The sequence below is a fragment of the Lipotes vexillifer genome, unplaced genomic scaffold (assembly GCF_000442215.2).
Source record: "Lipotes vexillifer unplaced genomic scaffold, Lipotes_vexillifer_v1.1 scaffold639, whole genome shotgun sequence".
Taxonomy (NCBI): domain Eukaryota; kingdom Metazoa; phylum Chordata; class Mammalia; order Artiodactyla; family Lipotidae; genus Lipotes; species Lipotes vexillifer.
The window spans coordinates 1,629,310-1,642,998 of NW_006786377.1; the positions used below are offsets into that span (position 1 = coordinate 1,629,310).

General features: G+C 40.3%; 1 protein-coding gene across 1 annotated transcript in view; it reads left to right on the plus strand.

The window, feature by feature from the left end:
• Positions 1–13,689, plus strand: part of SYNE1 (spectrin repeat containing nuclear envelope protein 1) — a 385,453-nt gene that overhangs the window by 302,082 nt on the left and 69,682 nt on the right. The window contains exons 122-125 of the mRNA XM_007458743.1: positions 325–559; positions 2,424–2,618; positions 7,059–7,184; positions 9,771–9,926. Coding sequence (XP_007458805.1) covers positions 325–559; positions 2,424–2,618; positions 7,059–7,184; positions 9,771–9,926 — 712 coding nt within the window. The remainder of the gene's footprint in view (positions 1–324; positions 560–2,423; positions 2,619–7,058; positions 7,185–9,770; positions 9,927–13,689) is intronic.

The window sequence follows — 13,689 nt, forward strand, 5'->3', positions numbered from 1 at the left end:
CTCTTTCCCCTCTCATGCACTCTGAGAGAGGGTAAATGACAGTTGACCTTACAGATATGTCTTCCACCTGTGCTAAGATGTGAACACACTCACCATTTGTAAACACTGATAGCTTAACTGTTATGAATTTTTTAAATTACTTTCAGTAGACCTGATAACAGATCATGGCATGATATATGAAAACCTCTGCCCTAGATCACGTCTTAGGGCTTAGGGTCATCAAGTATGTATGTATGTATGTATGTATGTATGTGTGTGTCGGTTGATTATGTAACTACATCCAGGATAACGGTGGTTTTCCTTATGTAATTATTTCTTCACCAGGGATGAGTTCAACCTCAAATTGACGCTTCTCAGTAATCAGTGGCAGGGGGTGATACGCAGGGCCCAGCAGAGGCGGGGCATCATTGACAGCCAGATCCGCCAGTGGCAGCGCTATCAGGAGATGGCAGAAAAGCTTCGTAAATGGTTGGTTGAAGTGTCCTATCTCCCCGTGAGTGGCCTCGGAAGTGTCCCAATACCACTGCAGCAAGCAAGGACCCTCTTTGATGAACTGCAGGTAAGGTGCCAAACAGGTGGTTTTTAAACGTCTTCTGCATTCCCACTGCACACTTTACCCTGGCCTTGGTTCTTCAGAAGGATATTAGAGTGACACTGGAATGAGGACAAGCATTGTTCTCAAATGTCAACAGAAATATATAAAATGATGGCATTACAAAGTCCATATTTAACAATGAAAGTAAGGCGAGTCCCAGCCTCTCACAAAGACTGACTCCACTTCACCCACCAAGGCCTCCCAGCAGCTCAGTGAATCCCAGCGTGGATGGAAAGGCAGTGGCAAGGAAAGGAAAACTTTGCACTGATTATACGTATTTCACTCATGAGCAGTTTAACTGAAGTATTCCAGAAAAGATGAAAGTCTCAGTCCTGTGTGAGCTTTCTGTCCTTTCCCCTTACTTTCCCCAGCCTGGGAGTTTGGGAGTCCAGCCTCTTAGATGGAGACCACCACACCCTCTCATCAGTCCCTCCCAGTATATTTCATAGGCTCCTCTTGTTTTGAAGGTCACTGTTCTCTGCTTCCTTTCTCCTCCTTGCTTCTCTGGGAAACCTCATCTATACACGTGGCTTCCACTACTCCCTACCAGCAGAGAAGGGTCAAGTTGGTATCTTCTGGTCACATTCACCTCCTGAGCCTCCAACTCATGTATTCAACCCCCTTTTAGCTTTATATCTATGTGTATCACAGACATAATATACTCCATGGTTCCAGTAGAGCCTGTGATCTCTGGATCAACCATTCTCCACCAGTCCATTCCATGTGCCCAAACCGAGGAAATAATCACCTGCTATCTGGTCTATCAGTCAGCACCCCAGAGTCATTCTAGAGCTATACTCTCCATTTTATCTCCCTCCCCATATCTTTTTTTTTTTTTTTTTTTTTTTTTTTTTTTTTTTTTTTTATTTTTTTTGCGGTAGGCCGGCCTCTCACTGCTGCGGCCTCCCCCGTTGCGGAGCACAGGCTCCGGACGCACAGGCCCAGCGGCCATGGCTCACGGGCCCAGCCGCTCCGCGGCATGTGGGATCCTCCCGGACCGGGGAACGAACCCACGACCCCTGCATCGACAGGTAGACTCCCAACCACTGCGCCACCAGGGAAGCCCCCTCCCCATATCTTATATCCCTCAAGTCTCCATCCCTACTGCCTCTACCTTAGATTAGGTGCTCATGATTTCTTGCCTAGATAGACGATAGCTTCCTAACCTGTCTTAAAATATCCAATATATGGCCTTCCATTCCATTTTCTACCCGACTGCTTAATACTCTTCCATGAATCTCAGTCACTTTTACTATAAAAAGCAAATTCCTGTGCAAGGTGTGGTCTGGCGTCATCTTCGCCCACTCTCTTACGGGAATCCTATATTCCAGCCACTGGAAACTAAGTCCAGTGTCCTGAATTCGTCGTATTTATACGACGATATATAGCAGATTTGCCCATCCTGTTTCTCTGTGTGGAAGATGTCTTCTCCCTGAGTCCTGGCTCTCACCACAGCAGATCCTTCTTAATCTGGTTGTGTTCCTGTGTCTTTCAAGACTCATGAAGGCTTCACCATTTGAAGAAGCCTCCCTGTGCACCCAGCGTGGGTCAGATGTCCCTCTGTGCCCCTGTGCATCAGTCTCATAGAGCAGTTTTCCTATTGCGTCGTGATTGCGTTTAACTTGGGAGCAGAAGCTAAGCTTTCTGTGTGGAATTCTCATTTATTTATACATTGCTTCACTCAGGCCCAAAGTACTGGGTCAGTAAAGCTTTTTGGAAAAAAGAGGGCATGTTATGTATGCAAAATTTTAGGATTATTTAAAAATACTTAAAATGGGGAAATGGTAAAGAGAAGGATGAGAAAGTAAAAATCTACGGTTTCTTTCAGTTCAAAGAAAAGGTGTTCCTGCGACAGCAAGGCAGCTACATCCTCACCGTGGAGGCTGGCAAGCAGCTCCTGCTTTCTGCCGACGGTGCAGCTGAGGCTGCCTTGCAGGCTGAACTCGCTGAAATCCAAGAGAGATGGAGATCAACCAGTGTGCATCTGGAGGAGCAGAAGAAAAAACTGGCCTTCTTGTTGCAGGTAAGTTCGGCTCTTTCCTCCTGTAGGCCTAACGCAGTTTAAAAAGCCCTTTATTACTCAGCCATAAAAAGAAACAAAATTGAGTTATTTGCAGTGAGGTGGATGGACCTAGAGTCTGTCATACAGAGTGAAGTAAGTCAGAAAGAGAAAACCAAATACCGTATGCTAACACATATATATGGAATCTAAAAAAAAAATGGTCTGAAGAACCTAGGGGCAGGACAAGAATAAAGACGCAGATGTAGAGAATGGACTTGAGGACACGGGGAGAGGGAAGGGTAAGGTGGGACTAAGTGAGAGAGAGGCATGGACATATATACACTACCAAACGTAAAATAGATAGCTAGTGGGAAGCAGCCGCATAGCACAGGGAGATCAGCTGGGTGCTTTGTGACCACCTAGAGGGGTGGGATAGGGAGGGTGGGAGGGAGACGCAAGAGGGAGGAGATATGGGGATATATGTATACGTTTAGCCGATTCACTTTGTTATACAGCAGAAACTAACACACCATTGTAAGGCACTTATACTCCAATAAAGATGTTAAAAAAAAAAAAGCCCTTTTACTAGTTGTGCTGCTTCCTCCACGTTGTTATCCTGCGAATCAAGTAATGCAGATCATTACGTCGGACCCTGCAGTATTTTGATCCCCTGTGTCCTGTTTAGGACGTTGTCCTGTCTTGCATGAACTAGAAAAGTTTCCCAATTTTCAGCAGGTGATCTTTCAGGAAAATCCCCCAACAAAGTAGTTTGAAGTCTAGTAAGACCATCCAAGCAATGAATTCTGATTCATGGCCAGTGCTAAGCCAGAAACCATGAGATGACTTTATAAATCTAGACAAGAATGCAAAGAGTAGTTTCCACTCCCTAATCTAAGACTCTAAAGTGGTTTTCAAGATTGATGTCTCTTCTTTTATAGCAGGGAAAAACCTATCCAAGAAGATACTCTTGATTTGATCTTAGCTTATCCAAGCAAGTTGCTATGAGATAAAATCTCCAGGAGGTATATTAAACCTTTAGTTGGATACAGATAGCAGGCTGATCACACAGCAAGTTTAGGGAAATGTAGATTTAGCAGACCTCCCACAATATGCTTTTCTCCCTCACTTTCCAATTCCTTGCATAAGACACGATTAAAGCAGCAGTTGAATTAAGGCATAGACTCTAAACTCAAATAAACCCAAGTTAAAACCGTTAAGAAACCAAGTAACCTGGTTAACTCAACCTATCAAAGCCTCAATTTCCTCATCTGTAGAGTGGGTATGACTACATCTCTTTCATAGGGCATTGTGAGGTTTAAATGAAATAATGGAAGTAAATCATGTATCAAAGTACCTGGTACATACTGAGTACTCAATAAATGATGGTAATTATTATTGTTCATATTATTATCATTTTGAAATTGAACATGACTAAATACTGAAGTTTTATATATGTTGATAATCACCAACACTTCAATAAGATTATTAAATTTGGACTGTCACTTTTTGGATCAAAGGTAATAACTAAAGCTAATGAAACACATTTTTCTTTTTTTAATGCTTAAAGTATGCACATTCATTGGGTTATTCTACTGAATTTTATTTAATAATATATGGAGATATATGTATACATGTGGCTGATTCACTTTGTTGTACGGTGGAAACTAGCACAGCATTGTAAGGCAATTATACTCCAATAAAGATGTTAAAAAAATAAAAATAAAATGCTGAAAAAAAAATAATATATCACCTTCTATGTAGGAAGCAATCAATCAGAAATGCCACCCAACATATGTTAGAGAACCGTTTTTTGCACACAGCACAACTCATCAGTGATACAACATGCCTGATTCTTCTTTCTTCTTTTTTTGCTTTCAGGAAGGGATTAAAAACATTGTAAATCGTTCTGCAGAGAACATGTTAATCATATCTTTTTCTTCATTTGTGATTGATTTTTGGACACGTTTCTAAGACTTAATAAGGCGAGATGGCTGAGTCACTACATGTTGCTTTTCTTGTTAGTCTATTTGTTGGTGTATAAAACATCCACTTTGATAGATGTTTGCAGACCATAACATTTAGTTATTTCCTTATAATTCATGTAGTAAAAAAGACTTGGTTATAGCTTCAGAATCTAAGCCATCCTTGGAAAGGGGAATCCCTATTCTCTTGTTAAAGTTTTATTTTCTTTTGGATCATACACTAGATCCTGTTTGCCTAAAAAGGAATTTATGGAGCTAAATTCTAATGTTTATACAGCCTCATTTTACTGTATCTTTTCACCGTAGCTATAAAGCTTACGTATTTTTAGCTTTTAATTAAATGCTGAGTAAATATGCCAAAAATAGTCATTATAATTCTATGCCTTGCATGTTTACCCACTTCACTATTGCCTCTTACTTTGGTTAGGAAGAATAAAAAGCTGACCTTTTCTCTTTTAGATCAATGAACATTTCTTGCCTGCGTGTTCAGAGATTTCAGTGTGTGATGATTTAATTGAGAATGTTGTTCAGTTTAAGCAAAAGAGGATCTTTTGTCTACCCTCACTATGCTTAGCGTTGATGAACTAAGTGTAGCCTGGGAACACCGAGATCTTTTTTTTTGCTTTTTGTTGTTTTTGTTTTTGTTTTTGCGGTACGCGGGCCTCTCACTGTTGTGGCCTCTCACGTTGCGGAGCACAGGCTCCGGACGCGCAGGCCCAGCGGCCGTGGCTCACGGGCCCAGCCGCTCTGCGGCATGTGGGATCTTCCCGGACCGGGGCATGAACCCGTGTCCCCTGCATCGGCAGGCAGACTCTCAACCACTGCGCCACCAGGGAACCCCCCGAGATCTTTTACTAAAGCAGAATTGGAGCAAATCTGTCCAAAATAGACATTTGGGGCTTTTGTTTTGGGGGGTCTTGTTTTTCTTTCTGGTGAATGGGAAGAGGGAATGAGGTTATGTACTCTAGGAAGTTCCTCGAAGGAATTTTAAAGAGAAATGAGAACTTTGGGCCAAACTCTCAGTTTATTTAGAAACCAAAAGACATTATGAGCAGGGAGGCACTATAGCCAACCCTTCTTAAAGAAGACAGTTGTAATAGCATCGTGCATTGCTGTGCTGAAAATAAAGCATCGGGAGAGAAGACAGGAAGAACCTAGACAGGAAAAGACCGGTGACGAAAGATGATGAAAGGGAAAATGTGAAGGGAAATGCAGCAGGATTTGGCTCCAGGCTAACTACTAAAAGCAACTCAAGTTGTCTCTCTTTGGAGCTCAGTAATTTAAGTTGAGGGGAGGGTTACTGGGGACGGGGAGGCCAGAAATGGGAGGTATTGGACAAAATGAAGGAGATTTGTTTAGTTGAATTTAATTGGCACTGAGACACCAGATGTGGGCTAATTTGTAGATAGGGTGCTGTAAAGAATAAAGTCTCCATCATGGTTCCTCTCATTTTTTTCTTTTCTTTTTTAATTACATAAGAAATACATGTGTCTGAAAAAGATGTAGATAATAATTGAAGCATAGAGAGTGAAAAATGAAATTTCCCCTACACCACCACCCAAATCCTAGAATCTTCCCCAGAGGGAACTCTTGTTACCTTTGGTGTGTAATCTTCCAAAACACAAGCACATCACGTATCTTTTCTTTTGTCAGTACATAGGGATCTCCACATTCCACACCACCATTCTGTCCTTCAGAACACTTACCAGTAGCTGGCATATAAGATGTACATTTAAAAAATTGTGCATTATTTTTCTTCCTCTACTTTTTTCTTTGGATAGGTTCTTTTTATGTTTTACACATTTAGCCCTTTGTTACATATGTTTCAGTACCATCAAGAGAAAGCCAGTCAAATGCCATCCTTTTTAGAGTTATATGTTTCTACTTCTGTAACAATTCAAATCTAAGTGGCTCATACTATTTATATATTGAATTGAATCAGAGTCAGGGTTATATTATTTTTACATGTCATGTCACTCTCTTACCTATATGTATTTTCACCCTGAAAGAGATTTCATATCCTCTTTCTATCCTTTAGAGTGCATTGAGATAGTGTAGACATTAGTGCCATTATGGGTGGAGTTAGGAAAGAGGCAAAGTACTGTGTTCATACTCTCACCTCTGCAGATAGATTTGGATTCAGGTAACATTTCTGAGTACCCATAATATTCTGGGTGTCTTGGCACCCATCGTTTCCTTTAATCCTTTAATACAATTATAGAGAGTTTGTGTATCATTTCAGTTTTCATAAGCAACACGTAGTGCATTACCTGCTTGCAGTCACCCAGATGATGAGAACCGTCCAGTTTAGAGCTCAGCTCTTCCCATGCTTCCCCCTATAGCGTGGGTGTGGGCGCTTTCACAGTATTCATCAGTGTAACTTTAATTCTTTCTCTGGGAATTGAGAAGAGAGTTTTTCTTGTTTTCCAACTTCCTGCTCCTTAAAAATCCATGAAATTTCTTTTGCTTCCCATTATAGGACTGGGAAAAATGTGAGAACGGAATAGCTGATTCTCTGGAGAAACTACGAACCTTCAAAAAGAGGCTTTCCCCACCTCTGCCAGATCACCACGAAGGGCTCCACGCAGAGCAGATGCGTGGCAAGGTAAATCGCTGGACTGAGCTTTTAACTGTCAACTACCTGTGCTTCCAGTGTAATAAAGCCTTTGAAAGCATACTTCAGTCAAGCTCCTATGAATGTCTGCATGTAGGTGCAAGTTTCTGGTATTTTGCATTAGGGCAGACAACTCTGGTGAAACTTGGTTGTTGATTTATTGCAGTCGATGAAATTATAGACTAGTTTATGGATTACCTTAAGTAAGCAAATGAAAATGTAAAACACAACATTAAAAGGTATTTAAAAACTAGGTTAAGAGCAATAAAGACAATCTTTTTAAAGTGTCCACACTGGAGAGTCATTCTAGAAGAGTCTAGTTCACAGAAAGAAGAGTGAGGCTCAGCAACCTGGAAATCCTGCAGACGATGGCCCTTGGAGAAATACACGCTGCCCTCCAGGCTCTTTCCTGTAAGAAAAGTAGGAACTATAAGTAGCTGCTTTCAGTTACTGCATGGAGACACACAATCCTTCAGATACTCAGGGCCCTGACTATTTAAAGGTTATGATCAACACTTCAAATGGCATTTGGAAGCAAATCAGAAACTAATACAGACCCCTCCCTGCATGGGGAGCTCACTGAGACCAACATGATTTAGTGTCCGTAGGATTTGTTCCATTCAGTCCTGTGTAGGCAAGTGGAGTGCCTGAATAGCAGTTCTCTGCTGAGCAGTATGCAGACAAAAATCACAACTACCCTTAAAAATGCTTTTTTCCCCCCCAAATGACATGTCCTCGTGTTCTCCAAGTCATTTGCAAATTACTGCACTGGAGTAATTCTGTTTAAAACTTCACACAGACTTAAATGATTTGGATTTTGATCAGAAGTTCTCTGCTTTTTGGCTAAGAAGTTGTAAGCCTTTAAGAAAGATTAATTTTTAAAGAAATCTGGAAATCATGAAAAGGGTGGATATAAGAAATTTTCTTCTCTATTAAAGTGTAAGGATGATCTTTGAAATTTGAAAGAAGCAGATTCAGGAAAATGAAAAGGTAGTATTCTTTATGTCATGGATGGCAAGGGAGAGAAATACTGTCTTGAGGTGTAAATTCAGTAGTATGAAAAGATTAAAAAGAATTTGTTTTAAGTCTGTGCCTGTGAATTTATGACAAATGATTAAAGGAAACTTTCAACAAGCAAGAATGGGAATTTACTGGGGTCCTCCCATATGCCAGTGACTAACCAGTGTTATCTTAGTTGGCATGAACGTAAGCTCATGAGGACAGTCTGCTATTTCCCTTCTACAGATGTGAAAAGTGAGGCAGCTAGAAGTTCAGTAACTTTTCAAACTTAGTAAATATTAGGGTTTCCTGAACCCAAAGGCTATATTTTTACTACACAGATTCATCTAAAATAGAGTCTGTGAGTCTGAAACAGTTGGTTTCTGAAGGTGGTGTTTCTCTTTTAACTCATACACCAAATCTGATGTTTGAGTTGGGGGGCTGGGAGTTGAAAAATTGGTATAAAAAGAGGAAAATCTTTACATTGATATGACAATTTAATATGTCTATGGTTATAAGCAGAAATGCTGCATATTTAATACACCCGGATAGTTTGGTCTTTCAGCCAAATACTGTTACCATGGGACCTCATTTCCCAAAATACACAACAGTTACAAACACACCTGCTATTAAGTTTGGAGATTAGAAGGATGCATTTTGGTCCAGCTCTCTGCTACTCTTCCGCAAACCACCTTAGCAGCAAAACAAAGCAATTACCTAGAAAATTCAGGCTATAACCTAGTTTGCTTAAATTGCCTGAGAAGTTAGCCTCAGACAGTACCATTAATTTGCCTTTGCCTTTGGAAACTTGTCTCCTGTATGAAGAGACAAAAAGAGAGGGAAAAAGCCATGTGAAATGCTCTATTCATGTACAAAATTAGCTGGAATCTAAAAACATCAACAGCTGGCAAAAAGCAAGAGCTGTACAAATTGTAAAACTAGTCATCTGTTCAAAGCATTGCAAAAACTATTGTCAACTCATTCAAATATTGGATTCTTTCCTTAAATCGTTCCCCAAAAGGAGAAAGTACATATTTTTTTCCAGTAACTTAAAGAAATCTCTTCTCCTGCAGAAAACATATTCAGTCCATTCTTTTAAATTGAGTAATAACAGCAACTGATCCTTTCAGCTACTACATTGTAAACCTGTATCACAGAATGTAGCAACTGATGGTCTTGGAACATGGAAGTTAAATCTAGTGGTTTGGGTTTTTTTTTTAATATTTCATTAACATGATCAGTCACTTGGGACAAAGGTAATGTTGGTTTAAAACTAAGGAAGATCAATGCAATGATGAAACTTGAACTAGAAAAGACGATCAGAAAAGATCAGTGAAATGGGAAATAGATTTCCATTTCCCATTAGGAAAGATTCTGCAAGCAACCTGGTATTATAAGAAGAACTTGGCAAATTATCAGATTATGTAGGAAGCAAATAAAGTAGCTACCAAGTTGGATGTTCAGATAGAATGGGATGGAAATGTAATGACATCAAGAGGGGATTCCGAATACACTTCAGAAACTGTTGATGATAGATGCCCATGGGTACTCAAGTTTTGTGGTTTTTTTTAAATCTAGGAATTGGAAAATGCAGTTGGGAGCTGGACAGATGACTTGGCACGGCTGACGGTGCTGAAGGATGCTGTCTGTGCCTACATCAGTGCAGACGATATCTCCATCCTTAACGAACGCATGGAACTTCTGCAAAGGCAGTGGGAAGAGCTATGCCACCAGGTGAGACAAACTCTGGACTCAGTATCTGCTCAGAAAGGCAGAGAACTGGAAGATGATTTGGAATGTCTGTGGCTATGTCCACATTTGGGTAGAGGAAGACACCGTGCTTATTATAAGAATGCTTCAGATTAAGACAATTATATCTTAACATTGTATTTTAAATGCATCCAAACTGGATTCTCTTGCCCTTTCTTTTACTGGCTGTGAAAATATTTTAAAGAGGAAATACAGTTTTGTGGTTCATAGATGTGGTTTTGCTAGGTAGATATTGGTGGTCTCTTTCTTTCTTTAAATGTGAAAAAACAAGGTTTTATTTGCAGTCGTAGCTAATGCTGTGAGTGGTTTGTACATTTAACATTTATTATTGCTGTTGATCTACCATAGTTGTTTCTTCATAATTCATGTGTGTATGGCACTTTTAGCCATACTTTATTTATGTAGTAAGTACGTTCTGTGTGCACAATACCTTAAAAGAGATCCCAGATTGGGTTTTGATTTGGAAATGAAAAGGAAAGATTGCTGGAGTAGCAAGGAGAGGACATTTGAGGCAAAGAGGAATAACAGATAGGCCCGCAAGTGAATAGCTCCGACTCATAGCCTCCGATCATACCCTCCAGGAAGCAGGAACCGTGTTCCTGCTGTCGTGTTCCTTCCTGTACCTCGATTGCCTTGCCTGGCACAAAATAGGTTATGATGCATATTTGTTAAGTGAATCATTCACATTAATTATTGTGAATTTCACAAGCTACAATAGATGTCCCTACAAGCTAAGGGCATTGTGGATTGCAGAGAATAAAGGAAATGCTTGCTGAACTGAATAAATCTTGAATTGAGTGCGGAGATCAGAGTGGAAGGGACAGCTTGGTGTAGAGGGAGAAAGTGGATGTGTTAGACAAGGTTGCAGCTTGAAAAAGGCACAGGAATAGAGCAGAGAGAGGACCTGGCTGGGGAAAAGCAGGTGTTGGAAGGATGAACTAGAGGAAAACTCTGGAGCACACTTGGTAAATGTGTGAACAGTTTCGTGTGTGTGTGTGTGTGTGTGTATTTGTGTGTGTGTGTGCTTTTTAAAAAAAATAATTGTAAGATGATTTTCATAAATATGTTAATGATTTGCATTCAAAATTAATTTAGCCACTTTCCCCAGGGTTCTATATTCTCAGTGAACAGTAAGAAACTTACATGGAGTGTGATCATGCTCATCACACTTTATTCTTTTCTGAGTTCTACAATCCAAAATCAATACTATACAGTAAATTAGTGTGCACTTTTTGATGTAAAGACATTATCATAGCATATATAAATGAAAGATATTTGGTGGGTACAGATACTGGAAAATGCCCACAGCAATGTTCAGTTACCCTTGTGAGCCTTATTCATCTGTTTTTCTTAAAATTGGGAAAAGTCTAGCACTACTTGCTGACTCAGTACTTCTTAGCATATTCTGTGAAATGAATTAGACTAGATCCATTTCTCTAGCTAATTGATGTCTCTAAAGCCTTCAGAGAGATAACGATTTAGATATTGGCTTCCATCTCCTTCCCAAACCTACCGTGAACTTCTCTATGCCAAGACCTTGCTCAGGCCATTGTTCCTGTCTAGGCTTCCTGCCTAGACTATTCCTTCCTTTCTGATTTTCTAAACTATCCTCTTCTGTTGAATTCCAGTAGTCTTGTGATGTCATTGTTTGAAATGCTCAGACCGCTGTTCCTCTGAACGCCCATCTCGCTTTTGGTCTCTGCCATCGCGTGGCAGGGCTTTGTTCCTTTTTTCCCCTCTTCCTCCTCCTCCTCCTCCTCCCTTTTTCTCCTCCTTCCTCTTCTTTTTTAATGCCTGTGACTTGAGTTCAAGACCATGAAGCCCTTGAGGACAAACCCTTTCTTTGCATCTCCAGTGCCTAAAACAGCTGAGTGTTTCTACCGTTGATTGTTAAGAAAAGACTTTAGGATATTATTTTATATCTTATGTTCCTCTAAATGTCAAATAACGACAAGGTTTCTGAATAGTTAGGAGGGTAAGAAGATTATAATTATGTAATACTTTTTGATTTAGGGAAACTGGTACTATGTAAGAATGCCACCAGGTACAAAGGATACAAACTTCCAGTTACAAGATGAGTAAGTTCCAGGGAACCAATATACAGCATGGGGACTATTGTTAACAGACTGGATTATATATTTGAAAGTTGCTAAGAGAGTAGATCTTAAATGTTCTCACCACACAACATACAATGGTAATTATGTGAGGTGATAGAGATGTTAATTAACCTTGCGGTAATCATTTCACCATATATATGAATATCAAATCATCGTGTTTTACATCTTAAACTTACACAGTGTTATACGTCACTTATATCTCACTAAAGCTAGAAAAGGTGAAAAGCAAAGTTTATATGTTGTAAAATTGCTTACCAGACTTAAACATATCTAGGCGACAGTCTGTTTAGAAATACATTTTGAAAGCTTCTGTTGATCATATGACATGCTGTAAAGAGGTTAATACCTTGCACCTGTGAGTAGACTAGACAAGTTAAAAGAAAAAGAGGAAGCAGAAACATAGTGTTTCTAGAAACTTTCTGTATTGAGTGTGTTAAGGCATGAAGCTAAAGCATACTTGTCTCACATTACTTCAGTCTAAACAGCATTATTTAAACCAGTGAGAGTTTAGTCATGTGACTCATACCAGAGGTGTCAGGGTATAATTGTAAGCAGAAATATAGACAAGTTACTACTTATTGAGTTAGTGTTTCCGGAGAACTTCTGTCAAGTATGAAACCGCAAAAGGAAACGAGCTTGTGCCTATGTCTCATTTTCAGAGTTAAAAACTTTAGAGAAACATGGCATAATCCCTCTGTTAAAGACCAAGTAGTGCGTTCATATTCCAATAGAAGCAATCGGTCAGAGGTCTGGATTGATTGGGGCTGCAGGCAAGGAGGAGGCGGCCGCCCTGTTCATAAGCATCACAGACTAGAGGTAATGGAGAAAGCATCCTGTCTTCAAATAGACTCACCAAATGGTTTGTTGTGCCTGTGTGCAGCCGTGGCTTGTATTTGCTTTTAATTCCTGTTTTGGTTTGTAGAGCTGTGTGTAATTCCAGTTGAGATATAAATATATCATCACTGTAATTGCTCGGTGTTCTTTCAAATTGTCACGGTAAAAATATTTGAAGCAGAAGAGGATGTGTTTCCTGTTCAGCTGCCTCAGGCTCTGGAGGTTTTAGCTGGTGTTTGTCAGCTGTTGGCAGTGCAGCGTGTTTATACCCTTGAGAAAACGTAAATATGTGCTAAACTGATAAGTAATTTAAGGGTTTCCACTGAACTCAAAGACAGTGATGGTAAAGTTCACTTATCGTACAGCCTAAATATTAGTTTCACAAACCAAAAGGAAAATTCGGTCCCCGTATTCATTTAAATCTTTTGAAAAGATTGGGGCGCCAGTTTGTAACCAGAGCTTGTGGCCTACCTGTTTCTTCCTTCAACTGTTGCTCTACATAAGCAAATGAAATGAAAGCAACACTTGCATGGTATGTGAGAAAGACTAGAAATATATATTTACGCTGCTTATCGAATACATGAGTGTCAGGAGAAAAAAATATTAAAAACTCAAATGATGGGGCTTCCCTGGTGGCGCAGTGCTTGGGAGTCCACCTGCCGATGCAGGGGACGCGGATTCGTGCCCCGGTCCGGGAAGATCCCACATGCCGCAGAGCGGCTGGGCCCGTGAGCCATGGCCGCTGAGCCTGCGCGTCCGGAGCCTGTGCTCCGCGA